Below are 14,160 nucleotides of genomic sequence, written 5' to 3' on the forward strand. Positions count from 1 at the left end.
AGACAGACAGACAGACAGACAGACAGACACACACACACACACACACACACACACACACACGGTGGCAGCCCAAACAAGGTCTTCATAAATCAAACCACTCTTAGTCTCAGCTGGCTCAGATCATCGGCACATGAGCCCACCCAGTGTGCTCAGGGAGGTCCCAAAATGTGAACCCAGGATGTTTCCCATGTAGATCCAGTTACCACTGTGCTACCACCCGGCCCCTCTTTAAGAAACTTTTTTTTTTTTGAAGAGATTTTTGCTATAGGGTGAGTGCGCTCGCCAGACAGACAGAGACAGACAGAGACAGACAGAGAGACAGAAAGCGAGAAATCACCCCCCAGGGGGATGGCCATGCCGCAATCCCTTCTCCTCCATTCTGCTCTCAGGATCTTGGGCATGCATGCACACGCGCCCAGCGTGAGTTTTAAGCCACCGGGTCCAGGATGCGAACCGTGGTCGACTAAATGGTAGTCCAGCGACATAGCCATTACGCTAACTGCTGATCCCTTTAAGAAACTTTTTAGAAGAATTATATGGGACCAGCAGATGGCATAATGGTTATGTCCCCAGACTCCCACATGGCTGACTGCCGTTTGAGTGCTAGACCCAGCAGCTTGAAACTCACGCTGGGCACGTGTGGGTGCATGCCCAAAATCCTGAGAAAAAAATGGAGAAGAGATGGCAACATGGCTATCCCTGATGTCTGTCTCTCTGGACAGCACATATGCCCTATAGCAAAAATCTCAATAAATAAATAAATAAAAATAAAAAGGAATTATTTTATTTAATATTGAGTTGTCAGAAAAGTCATGGTGTGTTTTTTCTATGCAAAAATGTGTCATGACTTTTCTGACACATTTTTGTATAGTAAAATTGCATAGAAAAACCCCATTATTATTATTTTTAATCTGGCCAGAAAAACAGAGAGAGAGAGCACGAGAAAGAAAGTGAGGAAGAAAGCCGCCAGGTCTGGGACTCAGACTGCTGTGGGAATCCAGCACCTTGACCACTGCGCCACCTGCTGGTCCCCCAAACAATTTTAATAATACAATGAACAAATGAACACTCTTCATCCCACTTATTCACTACAGAAATAACAACAGGGTACAGTACTTAGGTAATAGCCACAGACCAACGCCTGTTTCACTTCCAAGTCTCTTAAATTTGGCATACTTTTACCTCTTGGAGAAAGTAGCAGTAAACCCTTTAACAGCTAAATAAAATAGAGTTAGATCACAATACAAGGTATCCCTGGTTACCCCAACACTGTAAAAACGATCAGAAATAATGGGTATGTTAAGTATATGACATCTGGAAATAATTTTATGTGTAAAGAAAACTCTATAGATCTGTTCCCTGCCTTCAAAGTACCTTGACTCAGGCCTTAACCTACAAGATGGGTACTGAAAAATTAAGGAAAAAAATTAAACTAAGTTTATACTGCAAGCAGGTGGTGTAGTGGTTAAGGGGCTTGACTCCTCTGTGGCTGACTGCAATTTGAGTCTGGGACCTGGCAGCTTGCTTTCTCACTTTCCTGCTCAATGGTAAATAGGTGACAAGACATGTAAACTTATACTAACATGAAATTCAAATAGAAAATAAAGCATTTTAATCTGAACTAAAGGAAAACAATGTATTGGGTTGTTGGAAAAGTCATGACATTATTTGTGTTTTTCTATGCAAAAATGTGTCACGGCTTTTCCAGCAACCCAATATTTCTCTTTTCTCTTAGTAAATTTTTTATTTATTCATTTACTTCTACTTTTCCTATCTCTGAAAGGTTTTTTTTTTTTTTTGAGAAAATAAAAAGAGTCTAGTTTCATTATTTGATCAAGCATTGATATAGCACTTAAGGTGGGCTAAGTATTTTAAGTACATGTGGGATTCAGATGGGTAAGACATGGCTTCTGCCTTTAAAGAAACTTTTTATTTCTTTAAATATTTATTTCTTCCATGAGTAAGAGAGAGAGAACCCCCAATAGAGTCTAGATGCCATGATACCCTCTAGCCTTCAGCTAGTCCTGGATTACAGGCAAGTGTGTGCCCAGCATACTCAGGCAGTTCTCTGGACTTGGACCAAGAACCTTCCAATGTGGGACTTCTTGTAGAGTGTTCTGTTTCACAACTGTGTCATTATCTGGCTTTATGACTTCTAATTAGGTTAGCTGATTTCCATACAAAGAAGCAGAAAATTCAAGACTATACTGCTTATGTGGCAGATTACTAATGCTGACATATACTGTCATCCCTATTTATAGGACCGCTGAGTGAAGAAAGGCTTTAAGGAGGAGGGAGGACTTCAACCTGGGTTCTTGAAAGATAGAGTAATTTTTCACTGGGAAAAGTCATTCTAGGGAGGAAGAACAGTCATAGAACATGTAGGCAAATCTGTGCATAAACTACTGGTAAGACAGTGAGGAACTTAGCTAGGTAGTTGTAGGAAGTAATGGAAAAGAGGACATAAAGTTATAATAAGGTCTACTTTTTTAATATGTGGAGTCTTTAAAATGGAATAGATGGCACAGTAGATGCAAAAACCTTTGTTCATTTTTTAGCAGAGGTACAAAAGATAAAATCGGCATCAATGAACTTCGAAATGGATAACAAGTTTTAGCATGTTCCTTGATTTTATTTACTTTCCTTATGTTGTCCTTGGCTACTTCCAAGTTATTATAACTAAATAATAATCAGTATGGTTTCATGGTAGAGGCATCGTGAAGTTGCCTACGTAGCCAGTTGTATGTCAAAGTTAGGTATTGTTTCTGATAGTTGGGACTTGTTTCCTATTCAATGCAATTGCAATTTTGAAAACTTTTAAGGCAGAAGCTCACCAGATAAAATGAAGCTGCCATACTTTTAGATTTTAAAAGATACTATTTAAAAAAAGAGAGGTGGGACCAGCAGTTAATGTAATGGTTATGCTGCTGGACTCCCATGTAATCAACCGCAGTTCGAGTCCCGGACCCAGTGGCTTAAACTCACACCGGGCACATGTGCATGCGTGCCCAAGATCCCGAAAGGAGAATGGAGGAGCAAAATCCTCTCAAAAAACAAAACAAAAAAATCTAAAAAAAAAAAAAAAAGAGAGAGAGAGGTTATATAATAGGCTATAGCCTCTTCCTTCAGTTATCTGTCTTTTTAGTTACTGCTATTCACTAATTCTCCATTCTTCCACTTGCGTGATAGGGATTATGCTACAATAATGAACACCAAAGAATCACATGTTTTGGCATCATTCTATACTAAATCAGGCTAATTCCTACTCTCTTTCATTTAGTATAAAAAAAGAACATCAGTTCGGGACCATCAGTTAGCATAATGGCTATGTTGCTGAACTCCCACATAGCTGACCGCGGTTTGAGTCCTGGACCCAGTGGCTTAAACTCACGCCGGGTGCATGTGCGTGTGTGTTCAAAATCCCGAGAAGAGAATGGAGGAGAAGGGATTGCGGCATGGCCATCTCCCCTGGGCGGGGGTGATTTCTCGCTTTCTATCTCTCTGTCTCTGTCTTTCTGTTGAGCGCAGAAACCTCTCAAAAACAAAACAAAGGAACATCAGTTTGAGGTTCAAATCACATTGCCTTTTTTTTTTTTTTTTTGAGAGATTTTTGCTATAGGGCACATGTGCTCGCAGGAGGGAAGAAAGTGAGAAATCATCCCCTGGGAAGATGGCCACACTGCAATCCCTTTAAGCCGCTGGGTCCAGGACTTGAAGCACGGTAGACTATGTGGGAGTTCAGCGACGTAACCATTATGCCACCTGCTGGTCCTGCCGTTATTTTCTAGACGGACAATCTTTAACAAGTTACTCAAACTGAGTGAAAAGTATTCTCGTCTATAAAAATGAGAGTAGAAACCATACATTACCTTAAAGGCATCAGCTAGAATCTAATGAGAAACTGCCCAAGAATGCTGCAAAAATGCCAGTTACTACTCACTGTTAAAAAATGGAAAAAAAAAAAAATCTAACTCAAGGACGATAACTGCTGCCCCTCCTATTCTCTTAGACATGATTCTTCCAATCTCACGCAGATTAACTGATATAAATGGCCATGGGATTCAGCCCCAGCTCATCAGCTCACAAGTCAGCACGATCTTTTATTCAGTTATATATGCCTGACACGGAGTCTAGTACTCAGTAAGCATTCCTTGAATGGCAGTTGTCATTATTATTTAGTAGCACACTGTAGTAATGTGCTTAAAATGTTTTTAAGTTTAAACCACTTGAGTTTATTATCCAACTGAATCTTTTTGCTGAAAATAGGCAATTCCTTTAATTCGTTCATCCAACAAATACTGACTGACTGCCTAAGATGTACTGAGTACCTAAATTGTGCACAAAATTTACCTCTACTGAACTTACACTCTAGTTGAGAGAAACAAACTAAATAAGCAAAGTGCAGAGTATTTTAGGTGTAACAACTGCTAAGGAGAAGGGGACAGGGAATGTGAAAGAGGGGTTATCATTTTAGAATAGGAGGCCCAGAAGGGCTTTAAAGAGGTGCTATTGGAGTTGAGCCCTGAAAAAGAGGTGAGGACAAGCTGCAGAGGTCCCTGAGGAATAAGTCTACCAAATGTGAATCTGGATATAATTTGAAAGTAGAGCCCTCAAGTTTATCTTCAAGTCTGTGGATAAATTAGACATGTAATAGGAAAAGGCAAAAGGAGTTAAGAATAGCTCCTGGATTTTTGGCCTGAGCAATGACAATAATGTGGTTGCTGTTAGCTGACATGAATAAAACCTTGGATTTAGGATGGGGTCGTTTTAGGTATGACAGGTTTGAAGATGACTATAGGCAGCAGTTATATCAGGTAAATTCTATACCTCCCCTGGCTTCCAGGGAGTCTGGTTTAGAGATGGACTTTTTTTTAAGAGAGGTTTTTTTTTGGAGATCTTTTTACTATAGGGCACATGCACTCACCAGAAAGAGAGAGAGAGAGAGAGAGAGAGAAAGAGAGAGAGAGAGTCAGAAATCTACCCCACACTACAATCCCTTCTCCTCCAGGTGTTCTGGGCACACATGTATAGGTGTCCAGTGTGAGTTTCAAGTTGCCAGGTCTACGACTTGAATGATGGCTGGCCATATGAGAGTTCAGCACTTTAAACACTACATCTCCTCTGGCCCCCTAGCTGGAAATTTGAGAACCACAGTGAACAGATGGTATTTAAAGATGTGAGTTTCACCAAGGAAAAAAATAGAAAAGAGAAATTGAAAAAATAAGCGACAGAAAGCCATCCCCCATGAGGGATGGCCACGTCGCAATCCCTTCTCCTCCATTCTCCTCTCGGGATCTTGGGCACACACGCCCACGCACCCAGTGTGAATTTAAGCCACTGGGTCCGGGACTTGAACTGTGGTCGACTACATGGGAGTCCAGCGATGTAGCCATTACGCCAACTGATGGTCCTAGTCTATTCAAATTTTAAAGGCTTCAGTAAAACATGAGGCTGAGAGTTTGGTTTTGCCCCACACCCACCATGGTTACTGGCCAAAAGGTAGGTTTTAGTTTACAGTGAACAAACGGTAATGCTGCAAAGGATTATAGATTTATAGTGTGACCCCAGCCCTTTCTTCAACCAGCGTTCTCTAGTTCATAAAGTAAAACAAAGGTAAAGTAATCAGTTGTCTACATTATTTTAAATGGACCAATGTAAACTCTTTTTTTCCCGATTATTAAAAAAAAATTTATGTTGATTCATTTATATTCAATCATTGTACATTTCTATAGCACACAACATGGTTTTTCAAAGTATACATGCAAGACGTGACAATCAAATCAGAGATATTACCATATGCATCATTTTAAATAGAGAACTTTACATTCTCTATCTGCTCAATGTTTCTTCTCACAATTTGTTTTTTTTTTGGAGAGGTTTTTGCTATTGGGCGTGTGTGCTCGCCAGACAAACAGAGAGAGACACAGAGGCAGAAAGCAAGAAATCACCCCCCGCGGGGGATGGTCACGCCGCAATCCCTTCTCCTCCATTCTCCTCTTGGGATCTTGGGCATGCACGCACATGTGCCCGGCTCTTCTCACAATTTGTAATCTCCCTTCTTCTTGCCTTTCACTGTTATATAAACCAGTCGTCTCAGCTACATTTCAGTGAGTGCATTTCTGGGCAACCAGGAGTCTATGTTACCCAGATTTATCCATAACTCTAGCTCAAACAAATCACTTTTAGTTCACTCATTATGCCTCAGCCTTTTCTTTTCTTTTCTTTAGAGATTTTTGCGATAGGGTGCTTGTGCTCACCAGAGACAGAGACAGAAAGTGAGAGATCACTCCCCAGGGAGATGGACATGCTGCAATCCCTTCTCCTCCATTCTTTTCTCGGGATTTTGGGCATGCATGCACACACACCTGGTGTGAATTTTAAGCCACTAGATCTGGGACTGAACTGCAGACAACTATATGGGAGTCCAATGATCTAATCATTACGTCATCTGCTGTTCCCACCTCAGTCTTCTTTATAGGTTAACATCCTTAAACTAGGGCTCTAAGCACTTCTCAGTTGGTACTATACCTTGCTCCAGGCGAGATGGTCTTCAACACTGTCTATTGAAAGTGCAATCAACTTAACATTCCTCTTGGCAAATTCTGGTGCCAGCTTTGCCGCTCCGCCAAGTTCCGTGGTGCACACAGGGGTAAAGTCTCGAGGGTGGGAGAAGAGAATGCCCCATCTGAGAGGAAGGAGAAAGTCACTCTGAATGAAGAGGAATTACCAAGGGCTAACAAATGGTGTGGAAGTTAAGGCAGCTGGATCCCACATGGTTGGCTTCAGAGTTCAAGTTTCAGGCCTGCAGTTCAAAAAACATGCCAGGTGCCCCAAATCCCAAGAGAAAAATGAAGAAGAGACTGCAATATGACCACCCTCTCTGGGGGGTGGGGTGATGGTGGTGATTTCTCACTTTCTTTCTTGAAGGTGACTGAACTTACTCTTTTCTTTCTTTTTTTTTTTTTTTTTTTGGAGAGATTTTCACTGTAGGGCGCGTGCGCTCGCCAGACAGACAGAGAGAGACATAGAGACAGAAAGCAAGAAATCACCCCCCAGGGGGGATGGTCACGCCGCAATCCCTTCTCCTCCATTCTCCTCTTGGGATCTTGGGCATGCACGCACACGCGCCCGGCGTGAGTTTTAAGCCACTGGGTCCGGGACACAAACCACGGTCGACTACGTGGGAGTCTAGCGACATAGCCATTACGCTAACTGCTGGTTCCCACTGAACATACTCTGTAGTTAAAAGAAAAGAAAAGAATCACCAACATCATGCAGAATGAAAAGCCATGATTTCTGGATCGAGATGAGCTTTCCTTTTTAAAAGAATGGTTATAAAGACATTTAAATTGAAAACTTTTGTTGAGGGATACTTTTTCAATCTTTTTATCTCCAGAAAAGCCTATGTTCCCAAGACTACCTTAACAGATATGAAATTCAAAAATCATAAATATTCTTAAGTCTTAAGACTCATTTAGGGTGCTGTCTTCTTTAATAATTATGGAACCACCCTGATAATAAATTTTAGCTAATAAATTTGGTGTGACTCAAGCCAAGTGGCTTATTGAAATAGCTTTTTTGTTTCTTCTTAACCTTTTCTATGTTCTTTTCTAGCACAACACCCTGACATTCAGCTCCAATAATGGATGCCCCAATATGCCCTGAATCCACACAAATGCCTGACCACAATAATAAGCCGATTATGTAATAAGAAATAAATGGCTCCTTTCCTCTATTGATATGTAAAATTAAAGCTGACACTTGGCTTCTTTGAAGGAGTGGATACAAACCCTTTTGTAAAACTATTTTCCAGATCTAACCTGCCAAACAGGACACCCACATTTGTACCCTGGCAGAACAATAGCACTTCAGCAGTTTATGTATGTCCTTGCTTGCCTTTCTTTTTCTTCTTGCTTCAGATGAAGCAGGTAGAAAACTGACAGACTGCGATGTAGATTTCTACAGCTACAGATTCTTAGGTAAATATGAATATCCAGATTATCATTGTGTAAGGTTAAACATGTATAGATTTTGAGCATGTTTCAAACTGAGTCACCAAGAATCTTTTTTTTTTTTTTGGAGAGGTTTTTGCTACAGGGCGCGTGTGCTCGCCAGACAGACAGAGACAGACAGAGAGACAGAAAGTGAGAAATCACCCCCCAGGGGGGATGGCCACACCACAATCCCTTCCCCTCCATTCTCCTCTTGGGATCCTGGGCACGAACGCACACGTGCCCGGTGTGAGTTTCAAGCCACCGGGTCCGGGACGTGAACTGTGGTCGACTACATGGGAGTCCAGCGACATAGTCATTACGCTAACTGCTGGCCCCATCAAGAATCTTTGAAGTAACATTTCCTTCTCTTTGGCGACAGTCATTGCTCTAAACTGAAAATGGAATGTTTACACTCAGTTCTTCATGCTCTCTATAACTTAAATGATCAAGGCAGGATCCTAAACAAGTGGATTTGTATATCTGGCCTACCTGTTAAGCTACTCTCTCTAATGTTTTGCCAAGTTTCCCTAAGCACAAAGAACAAGCAAGACAAGACACCTTCTTCTCACCTGCATCTGACATTCACTGCCCAAAGCTCAGGAAAGGAAAAGACATTCTTACCAAAGGATGGAAGGCCAATGTCAGGACTGCGAAGAAACATGTTTTTTAAGACTGTGGAGGAGTGTGGTAAGTTTTCTTTTCTTTTCTTTTCTTTTCTTTCTTTCTTTTTTCTTTCTTTTTTTTTTTTTTTTTTTTTTTACAGAGGGCAACAAGAAGTAGGTATCTTCTGGATTAAATACAGCTATGAGTAAAACCTAGGCCTTAGATTCCTTAGACAAGGACTTATACAAGGGTAGATAAGATTAAGGAGAAAATCTTCAAAAGTTGAAGAAATGGAACAGGACATTTCTTCCTGTATTGTTAAAGGGGTGATGAATGACACAAGTTAGTTCTTTTCCCATTTCAAGTCACTAGAGACTGTTTTGCTGAATCATGCTAAAAAACTGGTTTTAAGCCATTTCACATCCTCCCCTCCCAGAAGCTACACTTCAGTTTACCACATGGCTAGAAATGGCTTATGTTGGCTTGCCTTCCTCTCTTCAGTTTCCCTACTGCTGCTCTTAAGAGTAATTCAATTACATTATCCCATTTCCTTCCTTCCTCATTTTCAAAAGACAAAGGTTTCTTACTTTAAAAGAACAGTCCCCATTTACTAAGCCCCAAAAACACAGGGTTTGTTTAGAGAAGATATAGTATGAAGAAGCTGCTTCTCTCATACACACAGAAATAGTGATGAGGCTCAAAAACTCACCAAATGTTAGCATCCAAACCCCTATAGTTTTTCTAATCATCAAAGGTAGGGTCCATACCTGTAATGTGTGTGAACTTATTTTTTTCTCTGAAAAATAATGTGTATCAAAAATAAACAATCTGGGGACCAGTGGTTGGCGTAGTGGTTATATCGCTGGACTCCCACATAGTCTACTGCTGTTCTAGTCCTGACCTGGCCACTGGGGTGCGGGGTGCAGGGTGCATGTTCGTGAATGACCAAAATCCCTGAGAGAAAATGGATGAGAAAGGACTGAGGCGTGGCCATCCCCCTGGGAGTGATTTCTCTCTTTCTGTCTCTGTTACTCTCTTTCCAGAGAACGCACATGCCCTATAGGAAGAAAAAAAAAAACTCAAGAAAAATTAACAATCTGATCTGAGATCATATACAGAATGGAGTTGGAAAAATTAGGCAGAAATCCCGGATTATAATAACATAAAGGGCTCAAATTTTTTCTCATTGTTTTCTAGGAAGAATGGGGAATACTATGCCTAACTTCAGGCAGATCTGTGTATTATTTGCTTATGTTGGGCTATTGGAAAAGTCATGATGCATTTTTGCATAGAAAAAACCTAAAGAAATATACATCATGACTTTTCCGACAATCCGATAGATGCAGATTTTTTTTTTTCTATCTTCCTATTGGTGGCTCCCCAAGAAGATACCACTTTTAATCAAACCTATATTGATCCAGAGGCCAATAAATAATAAGATACTAAAATGTATGGTTAGCTTAAATAGTGACATTATTTATTATTGCTACAGTAAATATGCTTTATGTTAATATTTATCTTTAATCCATACAAGCTAAGAGTTCCCGTAAGATTTTATGTTCATGGAGTGAGGGCTGTCGGTAGAAAAGGGAGGGAATGCACTCTGAAAATCCAAAGAAATTTTGGAGAAATACTACCTAGATTCTGAATATGAGACTGGCTATAATCTGTTTTTGCAATCTTTACCACCTTCTAGTACTGAATGTTTCATTTCTCACCTTTTTCCTAGACTAGTCCTTTCACAAACCCTACTTTTTACTTAATTAGTGTCTAGTAAATCCCCTTAAGGGATATTGTAAGGATTTGGGTAGAACTGATATATCAGAATCTCTCCCAGGTTCTCTACCTAGTCCTGTCCAATGACTGATTAATTTCATAATTTCAATCTCTCTCCCTGGGATATATAAAAACCCCACAAAACTAGGAGGAATTGTCAAGTCTTGAAGCACCATAGTATAGTGGGGCCACTGAGTTCCAGGACCCTAATATGTCTGGAAAACTGATTAATCTGTACAACCAGGGCGACACCAATTTACTCCTAGTCATAATGTTATAACTGCCAGGCCAGTTATGGGTCACCAATTTGGCCATCATGCTGGAAGCTATGCAGGGGAGGGAAGGGCAGAGAGGGGCCCAGCAGGAAAACAAAAGGGTGGCACAATGAGGAGGTATGTGTCTGGACCATCCGGCCATTTGCGCTGGCGAGAATAGGTCACCGCAACCCTGCAAGCTAGGAAAGCCCTTCCCTCCAAATGTTGCAAGTTCTGGAATAAAAAGACACAGTTCCACAGAGCATTCTTGGTTCCTCCCAAATCTATTATCTCATCGTATTTTGGCCACTGGAGCAGGCTCTGGACATAAAGTATTTCGTCCACTTGGCAGCTGCTGGTTTTCAATTTGCACGTTCTGTGTTCGGACGCCTGCACCCGCCACTGCAGCCAGCAGAACCCTCCCCTAACCTGCAGCCAGCAGCTGCGTCCTCCGACTTTGGCCTTAGACACCTATCTTCCACAGGGAGCAAATTCCAGAACCGAACGAGGGCGGTGCGACCCCGGGCACGAGTCCCGGGGAGTGACCGACAGTGCCGCCCGCCCCTGCCCCCACCGGCCTCGGCCCGATCACGCTATTCGCACAGTTCACGAGTTCAACACGGAATAATCCTCCGCCTCACCGGCCTCCACTCCTCAGGACCTGCAGGACCCGCTTTTGTTCCCCCAACCCGCTCGCGACGCCAGCCTAAACACGCCGGGGCCAGGGGCCGAGAAGGGAAGAGGCCGGCACAGGCAGGCCTTGGCCAGAGGCCAAACCGAGGGAGGCACGTGCGGGAACCGGTGGGGGACGCAGGGAGGAAGGACAGGGAGGCCAGCACGGGGTCCGGCGGACTCGCGGCCAGGACTGTACTACGGGGGGCTACTTACGAGTCTCCCAGAAAGTCGTGGAAACGGATGCGGCCGACGGTGGTATTGGCCTTGAAGTTGGGGGCCTCCTCCCCGAGAAGGAGTCCTCCGGGCATGGCGGCAGCGATGACGCGCGAGGATGCGGAGGCGCAGCTGCGGCAGCTCCAGCCGGCTGGCTCTGGCGACAGAATTACCGGGGCAAGCGCGCTGGAGAGAGGGGCTGAGTCTCCCAGAAAGTCGTGGAAACGGATGCGGCCGACGGTGGTATTGGCCTTGAAGTTGGGGGCCTCCTCCCCGAGAAGGAGTCCTCCGGGCATGGCGGCAGCGATACCCTGCGAGGATGCGGAGGCGCAGCTGCGGCCGCTCCAGCCGGCTGGCTCTGGCGACCGAGATTTTCTTTTACCCACTCGATTGTCCTGGACAAATCAGCTGGCTGTGTGTGGTTTATTTAGCTGTTCTCCAATCTCAGCGGCGGGAGGGGGCGAGGGGCAGGGCAGAGAGCGTGACTCCAGCAAGACCACGGAAAGCCCTGGGCACTGCCAGGCCTCTGACCTAAGGGATCTGGGAGGACTAGTGCTATTCTGTCCCCCAGCGCCGTGAGGCTCAGAAAGGTCGGCCCCTGAGACTCAGGGTGCGCAAGGTTGACTGGCAGAGCGTACACGCTTTGGGGGTGAAAGGAAGCGGAACGCTGTAGCAAGGAGAGCCCCAAGGTGGAGAATCATAGGGTCAGCAGGCTCCAGCAGCCTAGCGCAGCCGCCCGGGGAGCTGCACTGTTGCGCACAGTCCCTTCTGCACGCCCACTCGCGGCCAACCCCTCGCCTCCCACCCTTTCTTTAGTGTGAATGCCTGAAGTCCTGACTGCCCCAGCCAGCCTTGCCATGACGACCTATCAGAGGATGTGGCAAGACGCAGACGTGAGGGACCTTATGTCAGAGGAAGTGGCTTTCTTATTGCAGCAAAAATTCCCGTACCAATGTCAGTGCCGGGGTAATTTAACCAGACTTATTTTTAATCAGTTCCCCCACTGCACTCCAGTGTATTATGAACCATAAAAGAGTCAACACAGGTATTCTGAAATCTGAATATAAATTTTAAATACTTATTGAAACCTACTGTGCGCAGTTCCACTCTGTCACTCAGGGAGCTGAGGGGTTTAGATTCATGTATTTTCCTCATGAGGATGCCTTTCTTCTTGGAATTTTCTATTGGAGAGTGACAGATGACAGATAATAAGCACACTCTTAAACAAGAATATATTAAAGAGCAACAGTTCTTTTTCAGAGAAATAAAATAAGGTTTTGTGCTAGAGAGTGATGTGGTCTGGCCTAGGAAAGCCTCCAGGGTAATTAGGTAAGCCGCCTTAGCACAGGGAAGTGTGTTCTGGAAATGACAGCTATTGTTTGGACGGTGGTAGTGGTTCACGCAGTAACTCTTGCTTTGCCTGCTATGTGCTAGACACTCTGCCAGATCCGGTGATTCAGTGGACAGATGCAGTCCCTGCTCACACAGGAAAGCAGATTTACATTCAAGTATGATAAAATTATACTTTAAAAATTGCTATAGTGCATGTGCACTTGATGTAGAGAGACAGAGGGGTTTACATTAAAGTATGATAAAATGATACTTAAAATTTTTTTTTGTTGTTGTTATAGGGAGTGTGCACTTGCCAGAGTCGGAGAAAGAGTGGGAAATTGAGAAAGTACCCCTTAGAGGGAATGGCCATGCCACAATCCCTTCTTTTGGGATATTGGACACCCAGCCACATGTTCCTGGGTGTTTTGGGGGTTCAGGATTTGAACCAGGATGTTGGCTATGTGGGATCCTTCCACCTTAACTGTCACGCCACTGGCTAGCCCAGAAAGTGGCTAGCATGCAAAGTATCATAAAATGTACAGCAAATGCTGAAGGGGGAAGATGCAAAAGGCTGGAGTTCAGAGGTGGGAAAAACAATCCCCTGGGTAGGGCTGGGCAGATTTATGGGTGATGTAGAGGATAGTGACTCACATACTGTGATTTGAGTCTTCATCACTGTGTTGTACTGTGTGTGTGTGTGTGAGTGCACACACACATGCTAACCATTTCTACTTAGTTCTCAGTGAACAAGAGCTTGCAGTATGGTGACTGGTGAAATTTCTAGCTACTCAAAAAAATCTTTAAAGCTAATACAATTTAATCTCTAATTTAATTTCAAACTTTGGTTTTAAAAGTACTGTGTCTTGGGACCAGCAGTTAGCATAATGGCTATGTCACTGAACTCCCATGTAGTAGACTGCAGTTTGAGTCCCGGACCCAGTGGCTTAAACTCACGCCAGGCGCGTGAGTTTAAGAGATAGGCAGAGTCAGGTGGAGAAAGCACCCCCAATGGGATGTTGTCACACTGCTATCCCTTCATTTCTCCATCCTATTGGGATTTGGGGAACGCAAGCATATGACTCAATGTGTTTTTCTTTTATCTTTAAGAATTATTTTAGGGACCAGAAACTGGTGTAGTGGCTGTGTTGCTGGATTCCCATGTAGTTGACTGGTTAGAGTCCCAGGCCCGGTGACTTAAAACTCACGCTGGGTGCGTGTGCGTGTGTGCCCAAGATTCCAAGAAGAGAATGGAGGAGAAGGGATTGTGGCGTGGCCATCCCCCCTGGGGGAGGTGATTTCTTGCTTTCTGTCTC

At 43.5% G+C, this 14,160-nt stretch overlaps 1 protein-coding gene across 2 annotated transcripts in view; it reads right to left on the reverse strand.

The window, feature by feature from the left end:
- PRDX6 (peroxiredoxin 6) overlaps window positions 1-11,817 on the reverse strand; it is a 21,944-nt gene extending 10,127 nt beyond the window's left edge. Inside the window, exons 1-2 of one of the 2 annotated variants that reach the window (XM_014584013.2) lie at window positions 11,717-11,817; window positions 6,529-6,685 (exon numbers count right to left, since the gene is read on the reverse strand). In XM_014584013.2, the coding sequence (XP_014439499.1) occupies window positions 6,529-6,685; window positions 11,717-11,811 (252 nt within the window). In that variant the 5' untranslated portion in view covers window positions 11,812-11,817. The other variant, XM_006142343.3, reaches the window with a different exon arrangement.
- Window positions 11,818-14,160: the final 2,343 nt, after the last annotated feature.

The sequence above is a fragment of the Tupaia chinensis genome, unplaced genomic scaffold, assembly GCF_000334495.1.
Source record: "Tupaia chinensis unplaced genomic scaffold, TupChi_1.0 Scaffold000074_1, whole genome shotgun sequence".
Lineage (NCBI taxonomy): Eukaryota > Metazoa > Chordata > Mammalia > Scandentia > Tupaiidae > Tupaia > Tupaia belangeri.